Source organism: Eptatretus burgeri, chromosome 7 (assembly GCF_056783735.1).
Source record: "Eptatretus burgeri isolate ZD-2024b chromosome 7, Ebu_testis_v1, whole genome shotgun sequence".
Classification (NCBI taxonomy): domain Eukaryota; kingdom Metazoa; phylum Chordata; class Myxini; order Myxiniformes; family Myxinidae; genus Eptatretus; species Eptatretus burgeri.
In genome coordinates this window covers 76,608,143-76,635,956 of record NC_140967.1, presented here as the reverse complement: position 1 = coordinate 76,635,956, position 27,814 = coordinate 76,608,143, and the positions used below count along the sequence as shown (strand labels likewise).

Genomic DNA, 27,814 nt, shown 5'->3' with positions numbered 1-27,814 from the left:
GGCTCCGCACCAGGTCTAAAAATTATAACAATAGGAATCATACAATTGATCATTTGAGAAGTGATTGTTCGTGTGCTTGTGTTTGTCTGTTTGGGTGTTTGTTTGATGGCTATGCTCTCATGATCCATGCACAGAATGAATTGAAAGCTTTTGGTTGTACTTGGGATGCGCACGTCTAATAATTAGTGGATAAATAAAATTAATAGTCCCCGGGGTTCAGGGTGGGGGTGGACACCAATTCTCTTTCCGTAAATGTTTATCGTGTCGAGCCTCCTGGTGTAAGTCGATATTAAAATGCTCCATGTTCGAGGGAATTAAGCCATACCTAAGGACAGGTTCTTCATGAGAAAATATCGTGTTCCAAAGGAAAACCAGATTGGAAAATAATTCGAAAGTTCAGTTCAGAGTTGTTTTCAAGTGTTTGATGGCTCTGACTGACGAGGTTATTTTTACATCTTTGGAAAGAGGAGCAATTCTGTTGGGTTCTTGTGATTGTTCTGCTGTACCTTGTTTTGCTGTCTGTGACACCAACGCTGGTTTTCTTGGTAAAACTGTTCCTTATGTTTCTTCTCGTGAGTTGAAGGAAGCTGAGAACGTGGCTCGTGCTGGGGTTGCTGTTGTTCCTGCTCCAATTGCTGCAACCTTCTGTGCAGTTCGTATATTGCTTTGATGCAATTGTTATTTTTCTCGACCATTGCTTCCCAGCACTTCTCCTTGTTCTGCAAGTCCTTCTTCAGCAGCGTTACCTGCAAGTGATTTAATACATATCAGCACGTACCAAGTGAAACATTATCTTCAACTCTTAAGTTTGTGTTATTTTGTGTTCAAAGGGTAGACAGTATCGAGCAAGTCCACATTGTTAGATAACGGTTGCTTACTTGGTTTAGGTGTTCAACATTCTGTTGTTCCTGCTTTTCTCGCTGTTCCTGCAGCTGCTGTTCTGCTGCGGAACATTTACTCTCCAAGTGTGTGCCATGCTCCACAAGGATGTTAAGTACCAAACTCATCTCATTGTATTCATTGTCCTTCACTTGCAACTCCTGAGAAAGCAGCTCGACCTGTGTGGCAGAAACATGATGGTGTCATTGACAGGAAAGTTCCTGTTTTTTGTTCAAAATTCCAATCAACAGTCTTCCATTTGTAAATGTCTCATTAGCAGCATGACCCCTGGGAGGTGTATAAACTCATCAGAACATGTGTAGGTGAACATCAGAACAGAACATGTGTAGGTGAACATGATGTTCACTCCTTGGCATCTCTCGTCCCTCTGATTGATGAAAACGGTTCCTTACTTGTTGGCAGCTCTCAACATTCTTCTGCTGCTCTTCCTCATGCTGTTGTCGCTGCTTCTCAAGCTGAAGTTCTACTTCTGAGAACTTGCTCAGGATGTTTTTTCGATCTTCCTTCAGTGTGTTGCTTTTCTCGGTAATCTCCGTGAGTTGATCATCTTTTACACCAAAACTTTGTGAAAGCAACTCGACCTGTCCAGTAGAAACTCAACAATGTCATCAACAGTGAAGTTACAGTTTTCTCTTTTACAATACCCAAAAATAAATAAAGTGAGAGGTTTAAAAAAAATTCAAGACCACACAGCTTTCGATTGAGCACTCCTTCAAATCCGTAATCAATAAATATCAAGACCCGATGGAGGTTTCCCTCTCTAGTCTAAACTGAGTTTAACTCTGGTTAAAGGTGCAAAGTTCACGTGGAATTTCACAAATTCCAATCAACATTCTTCCATTTGTAAATGTTTAAGAGCAGCTTGACCCCTGCATGGTGTTGAAACTCATCAGAACACATGAAGGTGAACATGGCGTTCATTGACTTGGCATCCATACTCGCACATCATTGATAACGGTTCCTTACTTGTTGGAAGCTCTTCAAGACCTTCTCTTGCTCGAACTCATGCTGTTGTTGCTGTTTCTGGAGCTGAAGTTGCACTTCTGACAACTTGCTCGAAACGTTTCGGAGATCTTCCGAAAGTGCCTGGTTTTCCATGTTAAGCTGGTTGACCTGGTCATCCTTCACATTCAACCGTTGTGAAAGCGCCTCGACCTGTGTGGGAGAAACATTTGCGCCCATGAAGAGACAGAAACACCATAATGAAGAAACACCACGAAACATCATATAATGCACACATGTGAGCAAAGATAATAATTATTTGTGGAAATTAGTGGATTCAAACTCTAATGTTGTGTTAATCTTGTTTCGCTACCAATGCCTTTTTTACTTCTGTTCTGATTCTCCTCTTCCTTCAGTTGTTGCATCTCAACGACTTCCATTTGCTTAAACTCCTCGAGCAATGGACGCTCATTCCTTACCTTTTTTTTCTGTCCATATTTCCTTCCACATTGAAAACTGCAGAAACAAAGAGATTGTTTATCAGTTAGAGAAAAATGTATGATTTTGGAAAAGACAAAAGGCGTGTTCCATGAGTGTTGCATTGTTATGGGATATAAAACATTGAGTTTGCCGCTTGGCTTAAAAGTGAAGGTGGCTGGCTTAACATCTTCGGGTCTTGAGTTTGAGCACCACGTGTTTCAATAACACCAGGTGGGTTACCTCGGCCTGTCATGCTTGCGAAGTTAGCAAAATGAGTTCCAGCTTACTGGAAACATGGGGACATGGAGACATGGGGACATACCAGATGAGTAGGGTGAATATACTGGTTCTGGCTCACTTTTCCCCATGTAAATGAATGGGGGATTTTCAGCGATTCATATTTTTTTTCCCTAAAAATAAACCCCCTTTTTATCCCAAGGTATATTTATTTGTCTCCCCTTTTAACCTGGGGACACTTTTTTTTTCAAATAATCCATACAATAAGATAAAGATTTGTTCAAGGTGATTCGAAAGAAATATCTAAAACGTCTAAGCCTTGGGACACTCTTTATCAAATAACCGATGCATATTGTTTAGCTCACTCATTGAACCTATAAAGATTTGTTCATTCTCAAATTCCTTCAATAGTTTAATTTTCTTTGCACAATAATCCCCATCTAAAATATTGAAAAACAAAACATTTGAATCTTTATATTTTTTAAGATACCCCTTTTGTGCCATTACGAAATGATAAACTTCTCTTAATGATCTCATCTGGCCACCGCCCGAGTTGCAAATCATTTTTGTACATAAACCACGCCATAAAAAAAGTTTTGTTTCAAATGTTTTCAGTTCGTGTCATGAAAATGAGGAAGTGTTTTTTTTGACACGGTCGTGCTGTGTGAATGAGGAAGTGTTTTTGGACAGTCATGCTGTGAAAAAATAGGAACTATTCTGTGAGACAAGGTCTCGTGTTTATATTTTATCTCAGAACACGAACTGAAAACATTTGAATCAAAACCATTTTAGGGTATTTTAAGTATGTTTTAAAAATGATTCATACAATTTGAGAATATATCTCCCAGTTATTTTCCAAGCTGTCTCTCCCGAAGCGTCATTTCCTGTGGCCACACCCAATGATTAAGCAATCTCCTCATCGTTGCTTTTATAAGTGATTCGCCAGACAGTTTCTGCCAGACGGGATTTTCATTTTTACAACAGACATGAGCGATCTTTCTTCCGCGAACAAAACAGCTCAACACAAAGTTGGTAAGCCTGTGTATAGGTTCCTCTTTGAACGATGAAGCAATTGATTATAAATTAAATCGTGATAATTCTGATATATATATATATATATATATATTTTTTTTTTCTTGGCAGGTCCTTGGAAGAAGAGCAGTTTACATATCACGACGAGGTGCATGAAATTAATGCTCTTATTGAAGAGGTCAATCATCTTAGAAGAGAATTGAAAAACATTTTTAAAGACTGACACGACGTCTTATCACGGCCTCTGATCTTTTTGCCATCTTGTACCAATGGTAAAAAAAACTGAGACATGGACTCACTCTCTTCCGATGAAGATAACAGCTCACTACAAAGTTGGTAAATTTGTGTATGGTTTCCTCTTTGAACAATGAAGCAATTGATTATAAATTAAATCGTGATAATGCGAAAATATATATTTTTTCCTGGCAGGTCCTTGGAAGAAGTGGAGTTTACATATCACGATGAGGTGCATCAAATGAATGCTCTTATTGAAGAGGTCAATGATTTTAGAAGAGAATTGAAAAACATTTATAATGAATGGTACGAAGTCTTATCACGGCCTCTGATCTCGAATAAATGAAACCAATGATGAGACACGTGTGTGTGTGTGTGTGTGTGTGTGTGTGTGTGTGTGTGTGTGTGTGTGTGTGTGTGTGTGTGTGTGTGTGTGTGTGTGTGTGTGTGTGTGTGTGTGTGTTATATATATATTTATATATATATATATATATATATATATATATATATATATGTGTGTGTCTCTTTCCCTGTCTGTTTGTCTCTCTCTATCTCTCCCTGTCTGTTTGTATCTCTCTCTGTCTGTCTTTCTACCTACCTCTCTCTGTCTGTCTCTCCATCTATACCCTTTACTCATTATTTTTTTTTTTTTTTTCAGCTCGATCACACAACATCAGCTGTTGAAGCAATCTGGTACAACACATGATTTTCTGGAGGTAAATGTTTCTGAATTATTATTTAGTTATTTGTTTATTTATTCTTTTATTAATATCACTCTCTCTTTGGAATGTCGTCTTATGTTGGTTGCATCATTAGTTTGGACGCGGTTTTACCAGTACACTGGAATTCATTTTATTGGCCTTGGAAGGATGACAGGCTGAGTCGGCCTCCTGGTGTGTTAATTCAGTGGTCAACGAGGCTTGAACTTAGAACCAACAACAGGCTTACTCATATTACCATGTAATTATCTTTATAAAACCTAATTATTATCCACTTTTTGTTTCAAAACAGAATATGGTGTCTGAGTTTCGAAATCACAAGACATCTGAAGAAGATTGCTGGGAAAGATTATACATTCTCGCAAATGAATATTTAATATTTGCAATTTTGATTAATTATATTTGTTTTGTTTACAATTACTTGATTTTAAATTTCAAAAAAAGGATAAAGACATGAAGGAAGGGGAGGGGGGGGGGGGGGGGGGGGGAGGGGGGGGGGGGGTAGGTGCGCTCCCCCAACGACCCATCATCCCCTCCCCGTGTGTGTGTGGGGAAGGGGGGGGGTGGGATGAGGGAGGTGGTGGGTCAAAGGTGGGGGCGCACAGGGGGGATGAAGGGGGTGGGGCTTATGTGGGCGGGGCTCGTGTGGGTGGGGTTTATGTGGGCGGGGCTTGTGTGGGCGGGGCGTGTGTGGGCGGGGCTTGTGGGAGGGCGATTATGTGGGTGGGGCTTGTGTGGGCGGGGCTTCGGTGGGGTTTATGTGGGTGGGCTTCGGTGGGGTTTGTGTAGGCAGGGTTTATGTGGGTGGGCTTCGGTGAGGTTTGTGTGTGCAGGGTCTATGTGGGTGGAGCTTGTCTGGGAGCGGTTTATGTGGGCAGGCTTTACGTGGGCAGGGTTTATGTGGGCGGGGCTTCGGTGGGGCTTATGTGGGAGGGGTGAATGTGGATGAGGCTTATGTGGATGAGGTTTGTGTGGATAAATGGATGGGTGGATGGGTGGATGAGTGGAGCTTGTGTGGATGGGTGGATAATTTTTTAATTAAATAAACATGTTGTGTGTGGGGAACTAATTAACTAATCACTAATTATGTGAATATGATGAATATGGGTGGAGCTTGTGTGGGGTTTGTGTGTGTGGAGCTTGTGTGGGGTGGAGTTTTTGTGTGGAGCTTGTGAGGGGTTTGTGTGTGGTGGGGTTTGTGTGGAGCTTGTGTGGGGTGGGGTTTATGTGGGTGGGTTTTGTGTGGGCGGAGTCAAAAAGGGGCAGAGTCAAAAGATTTCAATTTATCTTTGTCTTTTGTAATTCCTGTGAATAAAATGAACCTAAAATCTCTTCCCCTTCCAAATAATATATCTTATAAGTCTAAGGAACCGTATCTATTACATCAACAATTTTAAAAAGTTCGTTCGTCCATCTTTTAATATAACCTTTTTCAAAATGAGATTTCCACCTATATATTCTTATGATATCACCAACTTTGAACTTAGGTTTTCTGACATTAATCTCTTTTTCATATTTTAATTTTGTAAATGTTTCTGATGGTTTCATATTTGTTGACGTGTGAATCGTGTCATTATACTTATCCACAATATCCTGAATAAAAGATGACCATTGTTGTGAACCGAGTTGTGTGAATTTTTTATATAGTCTCTCTTTTAAGGTACGATTAAAACGTTCAACAACAACTGCCTTCCCTTCATTAAAGGTACTGTATAATGTAATACTGTTATTTTTTATAAAATTCATAAATGTCTTGTTATAAAACTCTCTACCCTCATCAGTCCACAATTTTTTAGGTTTTCTCTTACTTTTATTAAATATCTGTTGAAAGGCTAACATAAGAGTATTACCTGTTTTGTTTTTTAATGGTACAACCCATGCGTATCTTCTCAAATCAATAATGGTTAAAGCATACTTGTACCCCTTATCATTATTGAGTTCAATCAAATCAGCAGACCAGATATAATCTACTTCCTTGGAATAAACTTTCCTTCTCTGAAACCTTGTGAATATTGGTTTATGTAATTCATCAGCTAATTGCTCTTCATTCTTAATGACATCATTAGAGCCTATAAGTTTTTTGAATTTCCAAGTCCAAGTTTCAATTTAGCACTGATCATCTTCTTCACAATGAACCGATCAACTTTTTCTCTCAAGGTTGGATTTTGTATCAGAGACAAATTATACAACATTTCTCTATCGGCTTCATGCTTTTCTTCCAACGTTGTGGTATTCCCATAATCAATATCGTGTCTCATGCACACTTCATCAACTCTATTGATGGGTTTACTCCAGGATTTAGGATTGTCTGCCTCATCTAATCTTTTATCCAAGTTTGTGCCTGGACCACAGAAAGAATACCCTGGAAGATGTAATTCCCCTGGTATTCCAGTAGTTGTAAATTTACTTCCTGATAAAAACTTTTGTATATCTCCTCCTCGTTTGTGTTTGGAGATAAATTGATTTTTTTTTTGAACCACACACCGAACATATACCTTTTTGTATAACCCTGTTATTTTTACTTTTAATAAATGAAATATTTTTAGTTTTAGTTTTCTTTTTACATTTGAGACAATAACTCATTTATTTATGTGAAAAATTCCTGCAGAGTGCAAAACCTTTTTAGTTTCCAACATGCACATTTGAATCCTAATTTTTAAAACATAAAGAACCCTTAGAAAAGCCTTCACTCTCTCCTCCATTTATTGAAGAAAAAAAATATGAAAAACTTGAATTAAAATGAATAGCTTGTCGATGTCAATATTCTTGTCGAAAGTATTGCAAATAGACTTGTCAATTCTTTGTTTTCCTCCTCGGTGGGTTGAGTTATTTTCTGTAATACCACCAATCTTTTTTTAATCTCACTGGTTTCCATATTTTGATATTTATTTTGTCTCGCTCTTTCCTCCCTCTCCTTCTCTCTCTCTCCTCCCTCTCCTTCTCTCTCTTCTCTTTTTCCTCCTTCTCTTTTTTCTCCCTCTCCCCCTTCTCTCTCTTCTCCTTTTCCTCCTTCTCTTTCTTCTCCTTTTCCTCCTCTTCCCTCTCTTCTTCAACTCCTTCCTCATCCCTTATTATCCTTGAATCGCTTACACCCCATAGAATATCATACATATATTCATCAGGATTTCTTGTTATTCCTGTATCCAAAATAATTTTTTTACAACAGGAAACCAATAAAATTTCTTTTGAATTTCTAAAAGAGCCTTACCTTTTCTTAACTTTATAATTTTTTCATTATTTAACATTCTAATTAAATCTAAAGTTGTCGGTTTATCAACATCAGCATAATGCCAATCTTTTATTGAAAATACCTCATTCTTATGTTGTAGAACATATTTATTAAAATACCGAATACCCTTTTCTTGAAGGTATGCTTGGACACAGAAATGATAATTTTCTTGAAGCCTTCTTGCTGTCATTTATGTATTAGAAATATATGTTAGAATAAGATTATGGCACGAAACACCTCCCCATCTTCCCATAGTTAAATCATTTTGTATTTCCTTACTTATTATATATAATCCTGTTTTTTCTGTTTTCATGATATATACAAGGGCAAAACCATTATTATATTTAACCTTATTAAATTCTTTTATTTGTTGTTTACTAATCGTGGCCCCACAAAACTCATTCTCGATACCAAGTGGATAATATTCTTCCTTACGAGACTGATTTAATTGTTCCAGGTCTTCGAGGTTAATTTTAAATGACCAATTATACCCTAAATCATTCATATCACACCCCCATTGTTCTATTCTCATACAAATGATACGCCCTTCTTTATAAAAATTTATTTTAATTCGAACTGTGAATTCTGTATGACCTGGAGATAATATCTACACTTCTGTATCTTTGGAATACACGGCCGTTTTATTTAAGGATATATATTGTGATAAATCGCTTAATCTCACCAAGTCATTCGCGTCAGTCGGGCTTGGATAATTTTTTAATTTATAAGCATTTTTCATGTTAATATTTTTGATTATATTTATGTCGTTCAGCCTGTGCCTTTGTGTAATAATTTGATAAATCAATATCCAGTTCTTGAGATACACCAAAGATAGAACCATCTTTACCAACATAAGTCATTTATATTAGATTAAAAATAATATCATAATTTTTTTTATTTTTGTTGAGTTGAAATAACACATATAGCCATAATTGACCACAACACTTGGAATTTAATTCTTGGACTTGAAATGTTTGATAAACACCATTCTGTAAGAATTTTATGACTTCAACAGGTGGTGGAAGACCAAAACTATCAAAATAATATTTGTCTTGACTATTTAAAATACAAACCCAATGAGAACCGTTCCCATTATTATCTTCTAAGTTCATAATAATATTCTTTGTATGTTTCGGCACATTTGTTAATTCATCTCTCATACAAATAACCAAATTATGAATTTTTAATTTCTTACAATATTTGACAAGTTGTAAATTTGATGTTGTATTCTTTCCAAATTCTTTAAACCACTCATCAATGCTCATTTATTTATTACAAAGATATAATCCATTACCTCTTTTCGTTAATTTTACACCTGCTTGTGCTATAGAAGAAAGCATATCTCCAACTAACAATCTCGCTTTATCAGGCAGACCTTCAAGGTTTTCAGCAAAATCTACAATATTTTAATTTTAAGTGAGCCAGTGTCATTCAAGATTTTAACCTGTTCTCTTGTGAGCAAAACATCAATTCTTACTGCTCCTTTTCTCTGAATTGTATTAACGTTAATCGTACAAGGCTTTTGATTTTGAACACAAGATGATAGTTTATGAAGATTGATTTGATTAACATATACCCCAGTTGTTACTTTGCCACTCATTTCTTTAACAAAAAATTATGTGAGACTAATCATCACACCATTATCTGTATTAATCTGTAATTCTGTTTCTTCCAAAAGCAAACAATATGTATCAACTTCTTCACTCTCTCCTCTTTCAATGTATAGGGAAGTATCCACTCGATTAGACTTTATAGTTTCCTTTTGAGCGCTCAGGTCAAACGCATAGATTGTATACAAACTTTTAAATGCTGTTCTATCCAAAATAGGTTCTTTATTTCCATTACTTTCACACACCTTTTGGTAAGACTTGTATGCTTCAGCAAAATCATTTTTTTCCCAATTAATTTCCAATCTATCTCGTGGATAAAATGTTCCATCTAGAGAAACGCGAAGTTGTTTCACCTTAGCATTATCACTCAATGCATTATTCTTATCAGTCGCAGTATCACCATCTGGCTTTTAAAAAATGATCCACAGATATCGTGGCTTTCCTTCCAGAACACCCAAATTCCACGTGTAAGTAGTTTGGTTGAGTTTAACGTGTTGACATCTTCTTTTGAGGTATGATACACTGAGTGGTTTCTTTGAGTTAAGTCTTCGATTCAACATCTCTTCTGTTTTAAGATTAGGAGTATATTCACTGATATACCAACTCATCTCCTCAATTACAAATTTATTCTGTTCACGAAAAGCACTACCAACACCAAAAAGCAATCGATTTTCATTATCATTCCTTTGTAGTTGAAATCTAATTTTAAGACCATACAGAACTTTATCATGATCACAAAATCCAAATATACCTTTAAGAGGAACTGCCACAGTAAAACTATTTTCTGCTTTTGTATCATCATTATACGCTCCTTTCCTTTGAGTATATCCAGGGTCTGTGTTTGTTCCCGTTGACATATCAGGAATAAAACCTTCGACAGACCCCTTTCCCATTCTATCTCTGAATGTATAGAGTGTAAATTTCATCATTTCAGATACAGCAGAGACATAATCAACCGCTTCAACTTCTTGTGTTCCAATATACAAACGCACACTATCAAACATTTTCCAGAAGAAATCATTTACAAGTGTAGCGTTTGTGTTAGTCGCAGCCTTAGTGAATTTAAATTTACACAACAAGAAACTTTCGGAGAGATTCAAATAGGTTTGTTGATTATTTATTTCAAAACTTTTTGTACCATTCGCATTCCAGTCTGTTCCAGTTATTGCATTTACCTTGAAGTAATCTTCTTTTTTAGTGGAGTTTGAGATAATAATAGTATCATCCAAATCATAGATACTATCAATTGCTTCCATACTTGTATTTATTTAGGAAAAAAAGATGTTAAAACTTTTGAAACCCTGATCCAAGTATTCAAATTATTTTCTGTCGTTCTTGGGGGGACAACTGAGTTTTGCCTTTCTTAATTTCTTTTATTGCTTGTAATTTATGAGATTCCTTCTGGGCATCTTTTATGTTCTTTACAGCACCTGCTACATTTCCCACAGCAGAAGCAGTTGAACCAATTAGATCTTTATTTTTAAGATTAGTTGAACCAATACCCATTAGAGTATCAATTATCCCATCTCCTCTAAATTGATGTCCAACACCCCTTTGTCTCTTAGGTTTATAGTATCCTCTACCAAGATACATACCTTCACCCTTGTAGTATGGGGAAAGGAACATCCCATCCCCTGTAATTATTTTATATTTTCCCAACTCGTGTTTCCTCACAATAACCATCGTATTTATTTATTGGAAAACTTCACGTAGGTGAATTCTGATGGATATAACTTCTCCATTAAAAGAAATCATACGATTATCCTGGTCGGTTATCCTAAAATTTACTCTGTGTATGGTTTTTCCTGACGCAGGGAGATAAACCAAATTTTTAGGTTCCATATTGAATTTATAACCAATTGGGGTTGAGTATGCGCTGAATGAAAATATTGCATTTGTTTTTTTTCCATCATTATAAGCACCATCAATCAAATCACAGTGAATTAACACCGAATTTATTCCTGAGGATATTTGAATGACTATCACTGTAAAACGTCCCATTACTTTCAATCTTTTTTGAGGAGAAACCCAATAACTCTCGAAATGAATTATCAATTGTGAAATCAACCTTGTAGTTATTTTTAACTTTAATCGTTGATTTTGAAGTATGTTTTTGAATGTCTATAACAATATTTTTTGGTTCATCACCCTGTTCTTTCATAAGACGAGCAATTTCGGAAGATATTTGAGAAATCTCATATGCTCCGGGTGAGACTGTTATCGTTTTGTATCCACTTCCGGGATTATAACTGCTTTGATTTTTGAATCCGCTGAATATTCATTGTTTTGAAGAGCATTCACAATATAATCAGGGGGTCGATTAATCTCTTCCAGTTGTTGAAATAAACCTTCATCATCATATACCTTTAATTCTCCTAAATGCTCTAATTCTTCCTCCGTCATTTGATCAAAATCTTTTAACATTTGAAGTTTTTTAGGAGTATATTCTACTGTGGGAACTGTGGAAACATCTTTCATTTTTTCTTGGGAAGTTTTTAAAAGTGGTTTAAAAAATTTCTCTTGTTTTCTTTCAAATGCTTCTTCGCCCGTTAGTTTCTGTCTGCATTTCTTCTTTATGTCTTCCTGCTGTTTTACAACTTTTGAAACCAACTCTTGATGTTCCTTAAATCTTCTTGCTCTTTCTTTTGCATCCATTTATTTATTGTAAAATATCATTTAATGAATTGTAAAGATCAACAGGGAAATTTTCCTTTTCTTCATCATTCAAGTAGATGTGTTCAAATAAATCCTTTTCTTTAAATATTTCATCAAATTCTTTATTAACATTAATGCGAGTTGTAATTTCTTCTTCACTAATACTACAATCTCTGCTTTTCATACGTTTGCGTTGAGTTTTTTCATCAACATCAAAACCGAATGATAAAATCTTCACTCCGCTCAGATGTTTAATAATTTGTCTCGTTCCTTCTGGATTAGTTTCTAATATCCCAAGACCACCAGATTTTAGTTTCCTTAACTCACTCTTACAATGTGAATATTTTGTTGTACCAAGAGAAACCTCCTCAAATATTTGACCTTCATTCCTCAATCACATATGTTCCTCCACTGAAATATAGTGATAATCTTCACCTTTTACTTCTCCAGGTCTTATTGCTCGAGTTGTTGTTGATACAATGCGTATCACGGGGTGTTTTTTAAGTAAATTTACAATATTCTCATTTGAACTACACAAGAACCTTGATTTATGAAAGTTTTTTCCAGAAGCAGATTTACCCACAAGATTTACAATAACAGTTGTCATTTATATTTGTAATTGTTTATAAAACAAAAAATATATCCCTTAATATCTCATCTTGTTTCACAACAATATATTTATATTTTTCAGTCGTGTGCTTCATGTAATCATCCTGGTGTGTTGGCGCAGTGGTTAGGGCAGCGGCTTGGGATCCAACAGGTCCTGAGTTCAAACCCCGTTGGGCCACTGAATTAATACACCAGGGGGTTGACTCAGCTTGTCATCCTTCCGAGGTCGGCGAAATGAGTACCAGTATACTGGGCCGGTGTATACCCCGGTTAAAATAGGTGTACCATATCCCTGTGTCGTAAGAGGCGACCAGGGTTGCGTCAGGAAGGGCATCCGGCGTAAAACATGTGCCAAATCACTATGCGGATCGGATGATCCGCTGTGGCGACCCCTAACGGGAGCAGCTGAAAGGAGAAGAAGAAGAAGAAGAAGTGCTTCATGTAATCCTCAAATTTCTTTTTACTACATAATGTAGAACAATTATCTCTCCAAAAATTATTGATATCTATTGAATTTAACTTGAATAAAATAAAAGTATTAGCATTGTTTCTGATGGAACGACGAGGAAGTTGAAAGTACGATTGACTAAGATAAATACAATTACAAGAAGAATGTCTCCCTCTTGTGTAGTAGCTGTCCATTACCGTTTGGTTTCTCTCATTAACACAATCATCAAAGATAACGAGGTTCTTTTTTGATTTATCCAAATCTTGGGGAAACGGTATATCATCCGTATTATCACTAAGAATACAAGTTATAGGATTTGATTTCTTTTTACATCTCTGTGTATCACAAAATAGTTGAATTATATCTTCAATGTTATAATCATTTCGGTTTTTTTGACGTTTCAATAAACCGATTATATCTTCTTTTTGAAGACCAGCATTAAATCCTTGTGAGAGTAGTTGATACTCTGGTTGAAAACTCGACTTTGTGAAAATTATTAAATTATCATATTCTAAAAAGTTGGGAGTGAGGAGCATCTTTAAAAGTAAGCAGGTTTTTCCACATCCACTTGAACCAACTATGAGACATCTTAATGAATTTGGGAGATTTTTATGGTTGTTAAATTTTATCTTATTTTCCCAAATGGGTAAAAAATCATTCATTTATATATTTGGAAAACAGGTTATTTAATTTATTATTGGCTTTTTTAGAAACTCTATATTTTATCCTAAGTTCAGGTTTAATTTCAAGATAATCCATTCTTTTATTTATACAATATCTTGTGTTGATATTTCCCTGAAAATTACATCCATGAATAATATATAACAACAATCCTTTGAACATTTCTCTTATATGTTCAGTTTCTTCCCTTGTAAGGAAAGGTGTGTTATCACCCTCATACTTTACATTCATTTCTCTAATCAATCTTGTAAAGTAATTCATTTTTGGTGTAAATCTAAAAGAATTATTTTCCTTTTTATATTTTTTATTATCATTAATTAGAAGATAATCTCAGAATATACATTGTTTATAGGCTTTTGACTCTGTGTTTAATCCCCGTCTTTCACACGCAGGACAATTCTCAAATTTGTCATATGGAGAATCAGGAAAGTCTGGCATATTTAGAAAGTAAAACTTTACTTAAACTGAAATTCATCTATACTTTCAGTTATATATTGACTCATATTTAATAATATTACCATCGATATCAATATACTTTTTTTCATTACCAGATTCAACGACAACATTTTTTATATTAAAGGTAATTTTAAAATGATCGTTAACTACTATTGAACGAAATGTCATTTCACCTGATATATTTACATCCTTTATTTCATCAGGACTTACATCTTTTGGGTTGTTGAAAAAAATACAAATTTATCCTTGCATATTACAGATGGTCTTATCTTTTCTTTCTAAAGCTTCATCCAAAAGGTTTTTGTTTTTTGATACTTTTTCTTGTTTCATTGCTTTTTCTAGTTTTGAATATATTACCAGAAGAGGAGAAACTTTTGTTAGAGATACTTTAATTGATGTTCTACCAGGTATACTAAAAGCCCTTCCACTGAAGGAAATTGAAGAACTCATATTATTTACCATAATTGTTTTTATCCAATAGTTGTTATATTTATCTTTGTTCAATTTTACATCCTTGACATATTTCTCAGTATCTTTAACAAATGAAGAGATTGATTGAAACTTGTCTTTTGTGTCTTGAAACATTGTATTTATTAAGTGAAAAAGTTGGAGGATAAAATGGTTTTAAGCACAGATTCACCTGTAAAATAAACGAAATTTTCATCAAGAAAATTTTAGTTTAAGCAAAGATTTATTATATAAATATGGTGAATACAACATACTGCGATGTTTGTAATCACAAATATAAACATTATAGAAAACACCTCCGAACCAACAAACACACATTTAATCTATTTCATAAAATATCTCCTCTTGAGTTGGAAAGAAAACATTGTGATATCTGCTCAAAGGATGTTTTGAAGAGTAGTTATAATAGACATCTTCAATCACAAAAACACAAGAAAAATGAGTTTAAAGTAAAGGGAGACTATTATATTGAAAACACTGATGGGGCATTTAAAGGGCATATAAAAAGAAGGATTTTTCAATTTGGAGAACCCTGTCCATCATCAATAGCTGAATCAATTGAAACAGTGAAACCTGATGTTGAAAAGGTTATTAAAAAGACATTAAAAGAAATGAAAACTTTAAAGTTTTATATGGGAGTGAAAATGAATATGAAAAGACAGGATGAAGAACAAACTCCTTATATGAGAACAGATCTTCATTTTATAACATCATTTCAAGATTTTTTGAATAGTGGGGTTTATGAAGAACTATCAAAACAAGAGGACGATGTTGATAATACAGTGGCAGGAAGTGGATTCAATCTTAAAAAAATCATCTTTTTAGATATACACATTCTAAAATCAAACCCTCTTAAAGCTTCTTCTTATATTGAATTACCAAAAGAAATAAAACTAAAGAAGGCAGTTGTTAATATTAAGAACAATGATAATAAATGTTTTCTCTGGTCTGTTCTTGCTCACTTTCATCCACCAAAATGTAATTCAGAAAGAGTAAAACAATATATGAAATATGAGAATACCTTGGACATTAAAGATTTTAAATTCCCAATGCCACTAACAGATATTCCTAAATTTGAGAAAAAGAATAATCTTTCTATTAATGGATATGGATTAACGGATACAAACAAAGTTCAAATATTAAAAATTTCAAACAACTATAAAAATGAAGAAACACACATTGATCTTTTATATTTTAGTGTTGGAAATAATTCACATTACACATACATCAATAATTTATCAAGATTAATCTCTTCTCAGGTATTCAGAACAGCAAACAAAATATATCCTTGTAAGCGATGTCTTAATTCATTTCGTACAAAAGAACGATTAGAACAACATTCAAAATATTGTAGCAATCATAAATCAGCTGTAATTACAATGCCTAAACCTGGTGAAAAGATTTCTTTTGAAGATTATAATAAATCTATCATGCACCCATTTATGATATACGCTGATTTTGAATGTATCCTTAAAAAGATAAATACTGCTTCTCCTAATCCAAAAGAATCATATACAAATAAATATCAAAAACATATTCCTTGTGGTTTCTGTTATTATATCAAATCATCTGTTGGAGAAAAGTATAACAAACTTGAACATTATAGTGGAAAAAAAAGCTTCACAAGAGTTTGTAAAAGGATTAGAAAAGGATTGTATAAGACTCACTAAATTAATGAAAGAAACAAATGAACCGATGAAATTAACCAAAGAAGAAAAATTAGAATTTAGAAAGAACAATATCTGTCATATTTGTGAGGGGGAAATTAAGGAGTCTAAAGTTAGGGATCATTGTCATCTTACTGGTAAATATAGAGGTCCCGCTCATTCCTGTTATAATCTTAATTATAAATTACCACGGACTCTTTTCCAAATCTTAATTCATTCTTTCCAAAAGAGGAAATTCTCACTAAAGAGGAAATTCAGATTAAAGACAGAATTCAAAGTAAAGAGGAAATTCTAATTAATGAGGAAATTAATGAAGAAATTCTAACTGAAGATGAAATTCTAATTATAAAGAAAATTCGAACAATGAATGAAATTCTTACTAAAGAGGAAATTCAGAATAAAGATGAAATTCTGATTAAAGAAGGAATTCTCACGAGAGGAAATTCAAACAAGGAATGAAATTCAAAGTAAAGAGAAAATTCTTACAAGTAAGGGAATTTATCCTTATGATTATATGGATTCATTTATGAGATTTAAAGAAACACAACTTCCACCAAAAGAAAGTTTCTATAATAACCTTTATGAAGAAGAGATAAGTGATAAGGAATATAAACACGCACAAGAAATATGGAAAATATTTAAGATAAAGAACCTTGGAGAATATCATGATTTATATCTAAAAACAGATGTTTTATTGTTAGCTGATGTGTTTGAAGCTTTTAGATCACTCTGTCATAATAAAAATTGTTATGGATTAGATCCTGCCCACTATTTCACAGCTCCTGGTTTAGCTTGGAGTGCAATGTTGAAAATGACAAAACAAGATATAGATTTAATCAGTGATGTTAATATGCTTTTGATGATTGAGAAGTCCAAGAGAGGTGGAATATCACAAGTATGTTCAAAAAGATATGCTAAAGCAAATAATAAATATTTTCCAAATTATGATAGTGAAAAAGATAGTAATTATTTGATGTATTTTGATGCTAATAATTTGTATGGATGGGCAATGTCTCAATCTCTGCCTTATGGTAAATTAGAGTGGGTGGAAGAAAAGGATTATGAAAAGGCTTTGATGAATATTGTTATTTCTTCTCAAGAGGAATTGAATGACGAAGAAGAAGGTTATTATTTTGAAGTTGATTTGAGGTACCCGAGTGATCTTCATAATAAGCATAAAGACCTTCCTTTTGCATGTGAGAAAGAAACCCCAAAGAAAGAATGGTTCAGTGATTATCATAAAAGTTTTAATATTAAAGGCAAATCAACAGAAAAGTTATTAACAACATTCTATGATAAAGAGGGATATGTTTTGCATCAGAGAAGCTTAAAACAGTTTTTGAGAGAAGGATTGAGAGTAGCTAAAATTCATAGAGTTTTAAAATTTAAACAAAGTCCTTGGGTGAAAAAGTATATTCAATTCAATACAGATATGAGAGCAAATGCAAAAGTAAAATTTGAAGGGGACTTTTATAAATTAATGAATAATGCTGTATTTGGAAAGACTATGGAAAATGTTAGAAACAGGCAAAACATTAGATTCGCAACATCTTGGAAAGAAGCTTCGAGATTGATAAATAAAGCAAGTTGTGAGAGAGAAGAGGTTTTTTCAGAGAACTTTTCTGCAATTCATATGAAAAAGGAAAGTATTGTAATGGATAAACCAATTTATATTGGAACAGCAGTTCTTGATTTATCAAAGATATTGATGTATGATTATTTGTATAATGACTTAAAGAAAGAGTATGGTGAAAATGTTTCATTGTTGTATATGGACACTGATAGTTTTATCCTAGATATAAAAACCGATGATGTTTATAAAGATATGAAGAAAAATATTGGAGTATATGATACAAGTAATTTCAGCAAGAAGAGTGAGTTATTTTCCAAAAAGAATGAAAAGGTTATTGGTAAGTTTAAGGATGAGTTGGGTGGAAAAGTAATGAGTGAGTTTATTGGATTGAGAGCAAAGGCATATGCTTATAAGTATGGTGATCAGATTGATAAGAGGTTAAAGGGAATAAAGAAATATGTAATAAAGAAATCAATAACTTTTAGAAATTATTATAATTGTTTGATGAATAAGAAAGAAGAATATAGGAAAATGAATACAATAAGAAGTTATAAACATAACATATATAGTGAAGAAGTAAATAAAAAGGCATTAGGAGCCTTTGAAGATAAGAGATTTATTTTAGATAATGGAATAGATTGTGTTCCATATGGATATTGTATGATAGAGTGAATAGAATAGATTGTGTTTTAACGATGGGAAGATGGGTTAGGGTTTTTTAAGGGCTACCGCCGCGTTTTTTTGCAATATATAAATGGTCAAACCAAGTATTAATCAAACTAAAGAGTGGAGAAAATCTCGGTCTTGGTATATAAATGGAAAACATAATGAATGTGAAAAATATCAAATAAGTCTTCTTGAAAAAATAACTAAAACAAAGGTAAATAAAACAAATAAGCGAATCAATTAAAAAAAGTAGTAAGTTAGAGGATGTAAAGAAAAAATGAATATCCTTGAATGGACTGAAAACTTTGATGGTTATCAATTGAACAATGAAAAAACAATTTACTATAATCTCAAAATGATATGTGGCTCAGGAGGTGGTGAAACAAGAGCATTAAGAGAAGTTTATCATTTCGTAATGGCACAAAAGGGGTATCTTAAAAAATATAAAGATTCAAATGTTTTGTTTTTCAATATTTTAGATGGGGATTATTGTGCAAAGAAAATTAAACTATTGAAGGAATTTGAGAATGAACAAATCTTTATAGGTTCAATGAGTGAGCTAAACAATATGCATCGGTTATTTGATAAAGAGTGTCCCGAGGCTTAGACGTTTCAGATATTTTTTTCGAATCACCTTTAACAAATCTTTATCTTATTGCATGGATTATTTGAAAAAAAAAGTGTCCCCAGGTTAAAAGGGGAGACAAATAAATATACCTTGGGATAAAAAGGGGGTTTATTTTTAGGGAAAAAAAAAATGAATCGCTGAAAATCCCCCATTCATTTACATGGGGAAAAGTGAGCCAGAACCAGTATATTCACCCTACTCAGATGTACATGACAGGGACTTTGAGGAGGGAAAGCAGGGAATTTGAAGGAGGTGGGTTTGGGGTGGATTAACGGTGGAAGAAAAGATCGAGATTTTGGATAGGGGAAGAAAAGAAGTCGTGGTGAACAACTGTTTTGAAGGCCTGGAGGGAAGAATGGGATTGATCAGTGTGTGGGAGTTTATTCCATGGGCGGAAAAAAGGAGGAATGAAAGAGTGAAGGTGAGCAGTGATCCGTGATTTTGGTAGTTTTACCAGAAGGAGGTTGTTAACGGACGTTGTGAGCCCTGCGGAAGTATGATGGGGACATCGCAGACAAAGCAGGGGGGGCGAGACCAGAGAGGAGACTGCAGAGGACAAAAAGACCACTGACCTGCCTGCGGTGAGAGAGTGAGAGGCTCAATGATTCAGCCTCATTGCGGGAGATACTAATGATCCTAAATGCCTTGGTTTCTAGAGCATGAAGTTGAGAAAGGTGAGAGGCAGGAGCACCAGCTCAGAGGGGAGAGCAGTCCTCCATCAGGCTGTGGATGAAAGTTTTGATTGTGGTCAGGAGTTCAAGTGCACCAAGGAAGGTCTTTGCACGATGAAGGAAGCCGAGTCGGCGACTGGCTATGGCGGCCAGGTTGGAAATGTGAAAATCCTTTAATTGTGATATAGGATGATGCGTACGTTTTGAGAAAGCCCTCGCCTTCCCTCCCTGTGGGAGGGAAAATGTGTGTGTCTAAAACCGCTTTCCCTTCAATCCCTTACTCATGTTCTCATTCCTCAAGGTCCTGAGATCAAATCCTACTTCTCTGTTGAATTAATACCATGTGGGGTTGATTCAGCTTGTTATTCTTCTGAGTTTGGCACCAGCCTGCTGGGATGATTGAGCCACTTGAGTATCCTGTGTCAGTGTGGTGACCCATCCTGGATTGTGGCCACCAGCCCAGGAGACTACTTTGGCAGCATTGATTATATCTGTACAGAGTATGGTGCCAATGGATGGATGCTCTGTCTAGAGTATGGTCTCGATGGATGGATGGATGGATGGATGGGTGTCGTTGAGTGAGGGCACAGGGTGGGGCGTGTACCAAAGGGATAAAGATGGGAACAAAAGGGGGCCGGGAGGACATGGGCCTTGGTGCACAGTGTCGGAGCTCTGCGTTTTTCCTCTTCGTGCATGGTCGACAAATTGGACTCCGTCATGTCTGCCCACGTGCGATCCGACCTCAGTGCGAGACTGGACTTGTTCCATGCTGTGCCACACCTTTTTTACCTTTGTGACGTTCTGTGCTCAACTGAGCATACCAACATGATTTTCAGTCTTCTTCGTGTGTTTTTGAAGCCTGAAAGCCTGTATCTCACTGGGCTGCGACAGCTCGCGCCAAAATGCGAATGGGATTCTCCAAAATGTCTGGAAACGTTTGCGGTGGTTCTCAATTTCCTCGCGTGAGTCGCAGGACGTGGCTCGGGTGTCGCTTTAATTTTGAACATGTTCAAAAAATTCGTGCGACAAATTTTCTCTCAAAATAGTCAGAGTCGTCGCGGTTGTCTCGAACCAGTCTCGAACCTTTCTCAATTTAGTTTCCGTGAGTCAGAAGGTGCGACAAATGTGAGACAACTTTGTGAGGGATTGGCGACCTCTGAAACTAAATTGTGACTGATTGGAGAAAAAAATGATAATCTGTCCTGGGACCCCTGAGAGTGCGATAAAACTGCGATTCAATTGAGAATATTTTCGGAAGGAATTGCGACATAACTGAGGTCATAATTCATTTATTAAAATCTTTTGCTGCAATATGTTGTTCTGTTATTTCAAAAGAAATTAATCACAAATTTGCACAATGTATTGTCGATTCAATTTAATAGTGTTACGGCTGTGGAAATTCGCATTACACCATAAAGGGCCTCTCATTACACTCAGGTGAGATATCTTCATAGGTACATGTGTAGTTAGCCCAAACCCGTTGTATAGAGGGAATTTATGTGATTTATCTGGGCTGCGACGCTTTGAGTTAGCCATTTTTTCTTTTCTCTCGTTATTTTGAACCAACCATGTCTCAACCGCCATCACACAACAACCACCTTAACCACCACGCCAGCCATCGTCACCAACTACAACCACGCTCCAACCCGCAGACAACATCCACAACGCCAACCCTCACCACAGAAGACCCTCCACCACCTTCGCCTTTACCTTCACGAATTCATCCCACATCATCGCTTCTACGGCCATTCCCGCACCACCTGTGAACACTGAACGTCGGGCTGTCTCGGGCCCGTTCGGCGATTGGTGCCGAACGCACCGAGCCACGAGCGCGAATGGCGGCCTTTCCGAGGGGAAAATTCGTATCAGAAACGCTTCACGCCCACTTCTCCTCCGTCCAATTGGCGAGCACGGGGCGGCTTGGCCCCGCCTCCAAGCGTGTGTATGTGAAGTCCATATATGCAAATTTTAGGATCAGGAGAGGTGCACGCCCATTTTTGCCCGACCAATGGCTGACCGGGGATGGGGGCGGCGTGGCCCCGCCTCCAATCGCGTTCTGATCCTAAAATTTGCATATTGGCTGCTCCTGCTGCCTATAAAAAGGCGAGCGCAAGACGAATCGAGAGAGTTGGGTTTTGGAGTTGCTTGGAGGGTGTCGTCGAGTGGTTGCTCTTGGGGACAAGGAGCGTTTTGTTGGCGGAGTTGAGTGCGCGCGGTGGAACTGCAAGCAAGGGAGCTCGGGTCCGAGTCAAGAAGGACGGCGGTCGGCGACTAGGTTGCGGTGTGGGGGATCGCTCGTCTCGTCGCGGGACCCAAGCCAGCCGGCCATTCCCCTCCCCCAGGGCATCAACAATTCCCCCTTTCCCCCGTGCTGAGATAGTGCAAAAGGGGGCCCCGTTCCCACCCCACCCCAAACGTGGTGACAACGAAACCCGCCAAGGGGCACGGAGTCTGGGCACAGCGGCGCGGCCACATTTGCGGCTTGCCCGCCAACGCGTTACGAGGATGCGGGTAAGACCTCCCCGGTCTTGCGGACCTGGCCGCTCCTCCAGGTCCCTCGCACATTTGGCCTACGGGCCTGTCTGCCTCCTTGTCTGTGAGGGTGGCTTCTTTCTTTTTCTTTGGTGTAAATGTGTGTTGGCGCCGTGTGTGAAGTAGAACTGTATAAGTGTTGCCATGTGGACGTGTTATTCGGTTGTATTTCATTTGCTTTATGTGCATTTCGATTCTGTATGGCTGTATATACGTGTTTTCCGTGTGCCGCGGAATAAAATGCTTGCTTGTTGAACTGTGCCCGTTTCGCTTCGTCTTTTCTCTATTGATTCTCCATCCTGCTTCACGTAAGGGGTTCATAGTGGGTGCAATATCCTGGTAATTAATCTGAACCGTCCAGGTCGACGATAACACCGCTCAGTTATCCCGATAGTACGGAACGAGCCACCCAAGCGGCTCGTGTCCGGAGTCGACCTGTGGCGAGGTAGAGTTATCATCGGAAATTTTTGTAACTTCGCATATCAGAGGCCTATAGAGGTCCCTTTCAGTGCACAAAATTTTGAAGGTCAAGGACAAAGGTCAAGGTCACTTTGGCGCAAATCAGGGGAGTCAACGAAACCCTTATTTTTTGAGTAATTTTGATCGGATCGTCTTCAAACATCATGGGAATATAATTCCTGGTCTGGCGCTCAGCTGATTAATTTTTGGTGGCGATTGGCCTTGACCTTCTTATGTTTTTTGTTTTTTTTGGTCTGTAATCACGAATAAATCACTTTGCAGAGCACAGTTGTCATTGGAAATTTTTGTAACTTTGCATATCAGAGGCCTATAGAGGTCCCTTTCAGCGCATAAAATTTTGAAGGTCAAGGTCAAAGGTCAAGGTCACTTTGTCGCAAATCAGGGGAGTCGATGAAACGCTTATTTTTTGAGTAATTTTGATCGGATCGTCTTCAAACTTCATGGGAATATAGTTCATGGTCTGTCGCTCAGCTGCTTAATTTTTGGTGGCGATTGGCCTTTACCTTCATGGTTAGTGCCTCAGGTCAAACATATTTGACCCCAAGGTCAAATTTTCAAGTTTTAGGAACCATATCGTGTAGTACCTCAAATTGAACACCTCGATGAGTGCTTTCTAGATATGTAAAGCTTGAGACATTATGACGTCATTTGGTGACGTTATGAGGCAAACGCATATTTTTCATGGTTGCACTGTAGAACGATTCTCATCGGAATCTCTCGTAGGCAGATATTCCTCAAGGAGTCGCTCCTGGTGAATCGCAGCTCTGTTCACCTCAGTGTGACCTTAAAGAAGTCACACGTGGTCACCTTTTGGCAAGATACGGGTCACCCTGAGGGTGACATTGGTTTATTTATTTTTTAGTCTATTACGAGTTTTAAAATATATTCGGACATTTGCTTTTAAGTTTCGACGTCGACGTGACAACATCCTCAAGCAGAAAATATTCACAGAGGAGGAACCAAGAATAAGACATGAGCAAACTAAAGAGGCAATCGGACATGACGTAACGGAACGTGACGAAATATCGGAAGTTAGTTGTTGTTTTGTTTTTTTAAACGCTGCCAATACGTCATTATACGGTAGCTGTAAATTAGAAACACGTTCAGTAAGTTCTGTGGTCGTCCGGAAGACGTCAATCAAATACGTCTACATACGTCAATATGCGTTGGAGGTACGTTACACATAGGTTAGAAATAAGTTTTGGGTATGCAAAGCATTACGTCGACGTGTTTAGACTGATGAGTAACTTTCAAGCAATGTGCCTCGACGTGTGTCAATGATCGCATAATGTGCCTCGACGTGTGTGCAACGATCGTGTAACGTGCCTACAACACGTTACTCATGGGTTATAAATAAGTTTCGGGCACGCTAATCATTACCTCGACGTGTTTCGACTTATGAGTAACTTACAAGGAACGTGTGTCGACGTGTGTCATCGATCGCATAACGTGCCTACAACTTATGGCCAGCGTAGCGGAACGTGTGAGTCATACGCCGGCATACGTCGTAAAATTTCAAGCATGCTAATATTTGAGGACAACCGCAAAGTACAACGATGAAAGTCAGCGTACTACGACGTATGGCAGTGCTTTTCAGCATGATCTTGACGTATACAAACTTACCCATAACGTATTGGACGTGTGCCGGCGTTTTAGCCCAATTTTGCATACGTTGGCTAAATCGTCAAGGTGTGACAGGGCCTTTAGGGTGAGCAAATTAAGGATCCTCCGATCCCACAACACCCGGGGAGTATGGTGTTCTCAGAAGAGTACCCGTTTCTCGTAATGGGAAAGGTTTCAGTTAATCTATCAATTTAATAAATATTTCATATTCAAAAAAGTAAATTGTGTTGCACTCTGGATTCACGTTGAGCCAAAGCTCTGAGATACTTCTCCAGCCGAGAGCATCTTATTTAATTATATTGGATGAGAAGGAAATCTCTTTGTCCTCATTTTAATTTGATTTCCCTCCAGATTTTGACTGAATTATTTGTGCCATGAGTTTTGATAATTAAATTATGGAATCAGATTTCGAATATTAACTTCTCATAAACCGATACGATACATGATTCAACCTTGATGGGAGAAAATCACATGACACCGAACCTCACACAACCAATCAGCAAACAGCAAATCAAGGAAGGAAGGACAGACATGCTTATGTTGTACAATGTATATCGGTAATAGTTGTGTAGTTATTGTATATATTGATTATTTGTTATCCCTCCCCTGTTGATGAATACACTTTGTAAAGCAACTTGGTCTCTGTGGAATGATTCGAGTTGTCCTGATCCCAAGCCACAGGACGTGGTTCTTGATGGTCCCTTGAAGGACAAGTCATGTTGAGGGGCACGAACGTCCCACACAAAACGGACACCGCGTCCCATGCAGTGAAACCGTTCGTGACACGAGTTCCGTTCCGGCCATGAGGGAAGTACCATGGCTCGAGCGGCTCAGACGTTCCACCGAAGTTAGGTGTAGCGGCAGAAAAACCCTCAACTCTCGTCGGAGCGTCTGAACTGGTGAACCAGTATGATCACTTTAATCAGGGTCTGTCAGGATTGGGACAGGAAACTGGCCTGGTCCCGGATGACGAACATTATTTCATGTTTCCACGGCAGGTTTGACTGGTGACTGAATGGCACCTTCCAACGAGAGTTTGATCCATGTTCTGGAACCTTCTCCCTGTCGTCACGTGACCAGACATTTGTTTGTCAGACTTGATTGTTCGTCAGAATTTAATGTGAACTCGTTTCAAATTTCTGAGCCATCTTGTCCCCTTGGATGAAGGTATCATAATGATGATAAATATTGTTGCGGATCCGGGGTGGCGGGATTCTCAGCCGACTCTTGGCGCCACCCTCACCACTGCCGTCTCCGGGGTTTATAACGCCGGCCGGCACGGCACAGGCCTCGGGTCACGCATCTTCAATCGCGATACCAACATAATCCTTGAACCTTACCAGTTGTGGAAATAGAACCCCGGTTACAGACTGGTTGTGTCAGATGCCGAGCATTTTCTGCCAGTCTGTAACCGTTTTGGTTTTATATGCCAATCGAACGGATCGTTCCTCGACGCGAAACAAATTAAGCCAGAGCGGCAACTTCATACGAACCAACCACATTTATTGGGGAACATCGGGGAACATGACACAAGCAAACCATTCACGACAATGTATTTATTAACAATCTTTAACCCGATCTTATCTCGGAAACTACGGACTACAGTTTCGAGGGGGGTCCCAACCGAGATATGCCTTAAACAACGGGCAAACGAGACAGACAGACAGACAGCATGAATGCAAGACAGAGTACTTGTTGATGTCTCATGGACGAGAGGACAGTGTCAAAAGCACGAATGTCGCTCGCAACAAGTGGATGTCCACGGATTCGAGCCCCCAGCTCGAACGCGCCGCGTGGCAAGATGGCGGCGCCGTCCTCTTCCTTTTCCGCACCGCATGCGGTCTCCGCGCGCTCCAACCCCGCGCAAGGCCGACGGCACAAGACCGCCAGATCAACGATGGGCCTCAGCCGACCTCTCCCGAGGTCCAGCACACAAATCCAGGCCTGGCCTGTTCACCAGACAAGGCCCAAATCGAAGTGCTGGGCTCCGGCAAGCGGATCGGCACAAGGTGTCGAGCCGTGAGGTGAGCAAGGACCGTCGGAGGCTCCGTCGTTTCCTCTCTTGCCTTCCCGCTTCGAAGCCCGACTTCTCAAGTTCGTCCTCTCAGTTTCTTTCTCTGTAGAATTGCTTTTTCTTTCCTTTTCTATGCTCGCCTCTCAAAGCCGACTGCCGTCTCTCTCACGGCAGAATCAACTCCTCATAAGAGGCGATCGCCGAGTCGGTGTGCAGGCCGCCTCTCCCACTGCACAAAAAGGCAGACTCGGCGTGCAGGCAGCCTCTCTTACTGCTAAAAGTGCAGACTCGGCGCGCTCAGGTTCAGCGTCTCTCCCGGCAGATCCAACACTGTGCCTCCTTCATTCGCTCGCGACGAAAACACGAGCACGCCTCGAGAGCGACCGTTTCCCAAAAACTGAACCCTTTTTCTCTGCAGTTTATCTTTCGTTCGCTCCTTCGGAACACGAGCACGCCTCCCTCAGCGAAGCCGACAAGACCCTTCCCCCCAGCTCCACCTCCTTCTCCAGGCCACTCCACCTCAGCTGACTGGGCGGGGGCGATCGTCCGGAGAGGGGAGGAAGAAGAGGGAGCCCTCGTTCAAACACCACCGCACAAACAACCAAAACAGCCTCTTACACCTCCCGACACACATGTAACTTCCATTTTACCAAATAACCGAGCTAAACATGCATTTAATGGGGGATCTGAGCTTATCCTATATTTAGCATCATACGAAGGGACATTTCTGTAACAATATTGATGAAAAGTCAATCGTGTTCATTACCAGTGAACACAGGGCTTCTGTCTGGGCTTCTTCTTCTGCTTGAACCATCGGGATCGTTTCAGGGAAATGACCAAAATGAAGATGAAGAAGAACGAGATCATGACGAGCGTCACATCACCAACTCTGGACATCAGTCCTTGTCCGACAGAGCCATGCTGGACAACCTATGGGGCGGGACAGGATAAATGTTTAATTCATTGTCAATTAAACTGAACAATATTCTTCAATTATTTCACAAAATCCAAAAATTCGGAACAAAATAAGAAGATGTTCTTGTAAAGAACAAACACAATGGGTCGGAGAAGGTTCACGAGTTTTTTCGTTTGTTCCACATTTAACAAATGTAGGTTTGTAGGAGGGTTTGGGAAGTAATTTGTTATTTGTTCAGAATGCTGGAGATAGCTCCCCTACCCTGATCTAAAAACCCTGTGGGATCTTTTGGGTCCAGTAACAATGACGACTCACACACGAGTCCTCGTACGTCACGTTCCTCC

General features: G+C 38.1%; 1 protein-coding gene and 1 long non-coding RNA gene across 2 annotated transcripts; one reads left to right on the top strand and one right to left on the bottom strand.

Annotated features, from left to right (window-relative positions):
- Positions 1-439: 439 nt before the first annotated feature.
- LOC147023579 (uncharacterized) lies at positions 440-27,479 on the bottom strand. The gene is made up of 6 exons (XM_085889091.1): positions 27,321-27,479; positions 2,322-2,358; positions 1,867-2,055; positions 1,293-1,481; positions 879-1,058; positions 440-746 (listed from the first exon to the last, which is right to left on the bottom strand). The coding sequence occupies exons 1-6, from the start codon at positions 27,449-27,451 to the stop codon at positions 450-452; spliced, it is 1,023 nt and encodes a 340-aa protein (XP_085745217.1). The 5' UTR covers positions 27,452-27,479; the 3' UTR covers positions 440-449.
- Positions 2,043-4,157, top strand: LOC147023580 (uncharacterized). The gene is made up of 3 exons (XR_015060291.1): positions 2,043-2,140; positions 3,703-3,927; positions 4,021-4,157. It is a non-coding gene; the product is annotated as an uncharacterized LOC147023580 (long non-coding RNA).
- Positions 27,480-27,814: the final 335 nt, after the last annotated feature.

Bases quoted from the DNA above. Each gene is read 5' to 3' on its own strand.
- LOC147023579 (XM_085889091.1), bottom strand. From the start codon at position 27,451: ATGTCCAGAGTTGGTGATGTGACGCTCGTCATGATCTCGTTCTTCTTC. The intron at 2,056-2,321 runs GTAAGGAATGAG...TCTCCCACACAG, and splicing joins AATATGGACAGAAAAAAAAG to GTCGAGGCGCTTTCACAACG. The intron at 1,482-1,866 runs GTAAGGAACCGT...TCTACTGGACAG, and splicing joins TCTTGAAGAGCTTCCAACAA to GTCGAGTTGCTTTCACAAAG.